The following is a 6969-nucleotide window of genomic DNA, read 5'->3' on the forward strand; positions in this document are numbered from 1 at the left end:
TTGGCTCACCCAATTATATTATTTACATTTTTTAGGTCTTAGAAATTAAGTGGTGGATGATGTTTCACCAAAGGCTTAGACGGGATTTAGAAGAATTGTTTTGTCACTTTTTGTAACCAAGTCCCATTTTGTATAGCTTTGTATTTTCTATGCCTATAATTATAACCATGTTTATTTTGAAGTAACTTGAAGTATTTCGTAAGGATTCTTAACGCATGTAATGAACTTACGTTTATATATTGAGAATTAATGGGACGATGACGGAATTATCCTTAGTTGACATTGGGTTCGGGTAAGGACCCAACAAACGGTTTAGACCTTCGGGTTCAGGTTGTTACAAATTTGGTATCAGAATGATGGTTCAAAAACCATAGGGACGACAGGTAGAGGCCTACCTAGGGTACTTGTTGTGGCATTGATAGTTGTGTGGGTTTTAACCTGAGTAGGTGAGGAACTTGGTTGCTCTAGGGTTGTTTGGGTACCGGTTCTTATCGAACGAATTGCGTGGACTTCCAGCTCATGGATTGAGCTATTTGGGGTATAATCATTTTGATCATCTTATTACATTTTGTGCGGTGCTTAGGACACGACTTTAGAACGGGTTTGTATTTTATGGCACGGTGTCTATGTTATGTATGAGTTTCATATATCGGTGTATGGGTTTTGTGACCAGAAAGGTCAGGTGTGTGATGTGAGGTTTTTGTGAGGTATGTATGACTTTTAGAGGTTAATGTTTATGATTTAGGTTACGGTTTGGTACTGAGGTTCTCTTCGAACTAGTTTGTGGTGGGTGTAATAGAGGTTGTTTGAGTCACCAGTGTAGTTTATAGGTTATGGACGTGTATTTCAGGTATCCTGGTATGGTCTAAGAAAGCCTGTTGGTTTTTATTATTGAGGGGATTTATTGGACTCTATAAATCAAGGGTGGCGTAGGCATTGACTGGAGTCATGCCGGTGCTGGTGACTGACGGTTAGAAGTGGTTCATTTTGTGATCTTGTTAGAGTCTATTTTAGAGACTGGTTTGTTGAGGAATGATTCCCATTTTGGATAGCTATAGGAGTGTGATGGGTAATTGACTCTCAGTGAGTTAATTGCATGGCTCGGTGGATGAGGGGGGTTGTAGGTTGGCGTGGTTGCTGAGGGAGTCTCAAGGTGGTGTATAGTGGTCAGTTTTAGCTGTGTAGTGTAGGGTTGCACGATAAGGAAGGTAGTATGGGGTCATTGAAGTGCTGGTCATTTGCGGATGAAGGGATAGATTGTGGGTATTATGTACCAAATGGACTGTGTTTTAGAATTTGGAAGCTGTGGACTGGGTTGTATTTAATATTGTGTCTTGAGTATCATGATGTGGTTCTTATTGTTTGAGGATCCGAAGAGATAGACTGATAATTAGAATGATTGGGATGAGGGTGATCCCGTAGGTGTAGCTGTTAGCCCCATTTGACTTTTGTTAGGGCCAATGGTGTTCTGAGGAACGGTGAAGAGGGGAGGTAATGATGTCAAACCTAGAATGTGAAGTTTTTTTGTTTAGGCACGTAGGTTGCTTTAGAAAAAGTGGTTTGAGTAGCCAGTTAAGCGTTACTGATTGATTATATTGTTGATGATTTTGAGGAGACAGTTGGGTGTTGAGCATTTTGGTTTTTGTGCTTATTTTTTTTTTCCTTGGGATTTATCGGCATGGCATTGCCATTTAAAGGTTCTTTTGTGGTAAATAATGGTCGTTGTGGGGAGTATCGAGAATAATGCTTATTCTCCTGCTATGATGGTATTATCTTAAGGTTATTTAAGGAAGAATTGTTTGGTAGTGGCTTGATGACCTGGTAAGATGAGAGGTTCGAGTCGTCATTCGAGGATGATGGTAGTAGAGTTGTTATGGCGTGATGTTTAATGCTAATGAGTAGAACGGTTTAAGATATGATCCGAGGGTGGTTTAGAGATTGTGAATTATTTATTATGTGTTGTTAGGTGGGTGATGGGATTGTGCTCCAATTGAGGCGATTGTGGACGGTTTAGTCTTTAGAGCCAATAAGGATGATGTTGCCAGATAGGCACTTTTTTTTTTTCGACGAGTTAGTGGGTTGCCATGATAGAGATCACGAGTCTTGAGGACAAGTGTCGATATTACCTTAGAACAACGTGATTAGAGAAAATGAATGTGGGATTCTATTGAGGAGTAGTGGGAAATATTGACTTTAGTTAATTTTGGGATTTCAGGTATGAAATAGTTGCATTGTGTGTTTTGACGAGGTAAAAGTTAAATCAAGTAATGTTATGGAGTTGTTTACCTGGTATGGGTGTTATGAAGAGATTAGAGGTCTTTTATGCTAGTTAATGACTGTGATATTCGGTGTCGTGTTGTTTTTAGCTTGCTACGGGTTATATGATTGAGGCATAATTGGGATTCTTAGAGCTGGTATGTGATTGTATAGTTGTTAAGGTTACGTAAAATGATGGATTGATAGTAAGTGGATCTCATGATTGTATTGTGGACTGTGTGAGGCTGTGTTTGAGGTTTGGACCTAAGGATAGGAACGACGTCCGTGTTGAGACTGGATTGATGACGAGAATGGCTTGGCCAACCATTTCTCCTGAATCAGTCCCTCTTTAGCAAGACATCTGGTCAAAGGTCAATGATTATTTCGACTTGTCATAGATAGTGAGAGCATGGTACTGTACGTTGTGTCGGTGTGACAGTGTGGATCCAGGTGGTTTGTCTCGAGTGACTAGGTATGTTAGGTAGGACCAAGTGTCCGATAAAAAAGAGGTTTGCAATACGTTGATTATTGAAAATCTTGTTTTGAGGAATTTGTGTCCTGGGTACAGGATAGTTCGTTTTATTATTCTAATGACTCATGATTATGTAGTCATTGGCAGATCTGTTGTTTAGTCATCCTGAAGTTGTTTAGTATGGTGATTATCGTATAATGCGGTTAGTAGTTGCTGGTGCAGTTATGTGATGGCATAGCTATATGTTTGACAGTGAGTGCTTGGTTTGATAAGGGTGTGTAGATTTGAGTTTAAGGTTGATTGTGAGATGGACGAGGTTCCTAGTCTGAGGTTTTGTGTGTCATTTAGAAAATGTGTGAAGTTTATATGTTGTCATATACGGTGGTCTTGTGACCATTCTTCTTTCGGGCTCCGAAGCCTTACGTAGCAGTGTTAAGTGGACCGGTGTTAGTTTTGAATCGGATGTAGAATCCAGTTGGTCTTGTGTTCTAATGTTATGAGTGATGAGTACCCTTATAAGGTGGTGAGAATTGCGTTTAGTGGTAGTGGTTTGTGATTTCCTATTGACGTCCGGTGTCAAAGGCAATAAGGTTGGCGAACTCACAGCCTTGTGATCTTGTAAGGTGTTTCTCAGGAAGTCGCTGATTGTGGGCCTTATTCTTGAAGGAGGGTAGATTTCGAGGACAAAATCTTTTTAAGGAGTGTAGAATGTAATGTTCTTGATTTTTACCATTTTCTATTTTTTGGAATTTTTATTTTTATTTTTAGGGGTTATTTCCGTTTTGTCTCGGTATGCGTGCCCAACACCGTGAGGTGTGCCGAGTGTGTTTGGAATTTGGTTGGAGCATTTCCTTGAGTTCAGGATTCTTGGGAATGCATGGGTTGCCATTTTTGTATTTTTTCATTTTTTGGCCCAGGAGGTCCTAGGTGGGACCCACTACCGGGATTGTTGTGTACGAAGATTTTATTTTGGGTCCACTGCATTATACGCATTATTATTTTGTACATATTTACATGGTCATCTGTTGGTTTGTGTGGTGGGAAAATGATTAGTGAATAAATATATATATATATATATATATATATAAATTAATGATATTAAAGAAGACTTTTTTTGTTTGCTTGTGGGGCCCACTGGTATGTTAAGGCCATTATACAGACTTCAGATTCTCGCACTCTCTCTCACGCCATTCTTTTTTCTTCTTTTCTTTTTAATTTCTTTTTCTTTTCCATTTTCCAAGCTAGATCTACGCAATTCTATTTGGAATTTGATCTTGCCACTTAAGGCAAAGTCGATGAGCGCGTCAAGATCTTTATTTTAATTGGAGCAAAATACCATTTGGCCACCATTTGGGATTTCAAAATTTGGGTTCAAACTGGGGCTTTTATCTTAATTGAGGTAGAGGTGTTATAATCTACAACTTTTTTGGTTCTTGTGAATTTCCCTTTAATTTTGATCCTAAACATGCTTATTTTTGGTTATCTTATTTATGGTTGTTGAGATTGTATGTAAATCAAGACGTTAAATGTGTTATATATGTTAATTGAGTCTATATACATAACTAATTTCATTGTGGTGAATAAGCATGCTTGGTATTGATATGTTGTATACCTTATGATTCTTACTTGTTATGAAAAGTTATGTTATAGTTATGAAAATAAATGTTTAGAACTTCCCTTCAAAAATGTGATGATCAGAATGTAGAAGAAATGTGTGAAATTTCATGGTTGAATTGGTAATTAGAAGCAATAAGCATTCATATATCCATGTATCCATTGGGAAAGAAAAGGGGAAAAGTGTTTTAAAACAAATGAAATTGTTTTGAGAATTTTTTTTTGAAAAGTGTTTGCGGAAACCGGACGCCTAGGAGTCGCCTAGTGGTCCGTGGCGTTAATGTAGTCTAGAGGGGACTATGGAGAGACTTTAACGTGGTTGAGCTACCTAGGCCGGATACGACACCTTGGAGTTGCCATGTGGTCGTAGATAATTAGCCAATCCTCCTCTTGTGACGCCTTTGGTCAGATTGCACTAACGGTTTGAAAGGTGAAACGGTATTGTTTCAGAAATGGGGAGCGACATTGCATGGCATGGTATTTCATTAGCATTTATTGCATGCATGGTAGTCGGATGACTTGTATACGTGTTTGTTGATGTTATTATTGTTTACTTGCTTCCCGAGGCATGATCCTGCTTACTCGTATTCTATGCTTTATGTGGATTCAAGGAGTCGTAAGAGGTGTGTCTTAGACAATATTTCTTACTGAGTGGTTGGCCTCCATTATATTATTTACATTTTTCAGGTCTTGGAAAGGAAGTGGTGGATGATGTTCCACCATAGGCTTAGACGGGATTTAGAAGATTTGTTTTTGTCACATTTTGTAACCAAGTCCCATTTTATATAGCTTTGTATTTTCTGTGCCTTTAATTATAACCATGTTTATTTTGAAGCAACTTGAAGTATATCGCAAGGATCTTGAAGGCATGTAACGAACTTATGTTTATATATTGAGAACTAATGGGACAATAACGGAATTATCCTTAGTTGACCTCGGGTTCGGGTAAGGACATAGCTAACGGTTCGGATCTTCGGGTTTGGGTCGTTACAGTTTTGATACTTATTTTATTGATATAATATCATATCAATAATTCATTGTTTAAAAATTATTCCATTTACTTGCAGAGATGTAAAATCTCTAATAAAATTTTGAAATGAAATTTTTTAAATAGTATCTATTAAGTTTAATTTTCCTTTTTAAAGTTCTTATATCCAAATTCAAAATTTTATTATACATATTCATAATAAAAATCTTAATAGTAATAATAAAATAACTCCTTACAATTGATAAATTTTGAAATTTTAAAAATTATAGGATCATTAAGTCTTTTGTCCAATATATTTATAAACTATATTTCAAATAAGTAATAAATTCAAACTAATTAATCCTATTTCAACATAAACGTACTCTACCCGTTAATGAACAACTACTTGACTATTTGATAAATTCAAAATAATTTAATAACAAAGCTATTACATTTACAAGATATATCCTTAATAAATAAGAAAACTATATTAACGTATTTCAATAATAAGAAGTAAGAAAGGATTCTAAAATTACTGTTAATAAACATAGTTGGAAATAAAAATATTTCACTATTAATAAACATAGTTGGAAAAGGAGATTGTAGAAGTATTAGACGAGAGACACGGAAGATAAGATAATCCACACAAGTAGAAGTACTGTTAGAGATGGAGATGGATTTTTACCCCCTATATTTCCTATATATATAGATAGATAGATAGGAAATATAGGGGATATATAGGTAGATAGGAAATATAGGGGGACCAACCCAAAAAGATTCAAGAGATTTGGTATCATCAATGGATTATAGCTTAATACGTGACCCAAGAGATTGGGTGAAAAGTGACATTCTTGGCACAGGAAGGTGGGGAACAGTTTACTTAGCAAGAAACCCTAAGTATCCTCTTAACCTTATTGCTATCAAAACTGTAAGCTTTTCAGCGGATTATTCACCATTCTCTGAGAGAGAAGTATTGGAAGCTCTCCAACCCTGTCCCGAAATAATTAACTGTTATGGAGATGATTTCGTAACAGAACAAGATGGACAGGTAGTCTACCACCTGCTTCTTGAATATGCACCCGGAGGCACTCTCCATGACTTGATCAAGAACAGTAGTAGTGGAGGTAAGTTGCCGGAGATCAATGTCCGTGGATACACTCGTATGATACTCAAAGGTGTCATTCGCATGCACCAGAAAGGGTACTTTCACAACGATTTGAAGGCCACGAACATCCTCGTCTTTCCTTCTGAGGATGGTGTTATTGATGATCATGTTAAAATCGCGGACTTTAACCTAGTGAAAAAAGTTGAATTTGGACTGTGCATGAGTTGTGAAAAGTATCATGATGTATCGAGTGGTGATCTTTTTAAGTGTGGATGTGTTACCTTTGAAGAGTCAATAGATATATTGGCCCTTGGGGGTTTGGTGACGGAGATGGTGACCGGAGAACCGGCAAAGTGGAGTATTGTGTGGGAGGGGGTAACCGGAAAGCAGAATAAGTGGAGAAGCACTTTTTGTCCAAAAAAGCCGGAGATACTGGAAGGAATGTCCGATGATGGGAAGGACTTCCTGAGAAGGTGTTTAGTTGAAGAACCAAGAGAAAGGTGGAAGGCAAACATGCTCCTAAATCATCCGTTTGTTGCCAAAGACGGTAGCTAG

At 37.5% G+C, this 6969-nt stretch overlaps 1 protein-coding gene across 1 annotated transcript; it reads left to right on the forward strand.

Annotated features, from left to right (window-relative positions):
• Positions 1–6108: 6108 nt before the first annotated feature.
• On the forward strand, positions 6109–6969 carry LOC132301303 (mitogen-activated protein kinase kinase kinase 20-like). Its single transcript, XM_059798569.1, has one exon. The coding sequence runs from the start codon at positions 6109–6111 to the stop codon at positions 6967–6969; it is 861 nt and encodes a 286-aa protein (XP_059654552.1).

The sequence above is a fragment of the Cornus florida genome, unplaced genomic scaffold (assembly GCF_030987335.1).
Source record: "Cornus florida cultivar Cherokee Brave unplaced genomic scaffold, ASM3098733v1 CherokeeBrave_3.0.0_Hap2_Chr03, whole genome shotgun sequence".
Classification (NCBI taxonomy): Eukaryota; Viridiplantae; Streptophyta; class Magnoliopsida; order Cornales; family Cornaceae; genus Cornus; species Cornus florida.

What these genes read in the sequence shown, in the direction of transcription:
- LOC132301303 (XM_059798569.1), top strand. Translation starts at nt 6,109, where the DNA reads ATGGATTATAGCTTAATACGTGACCCAAGAGATTGGGTGAAAAGTGAC.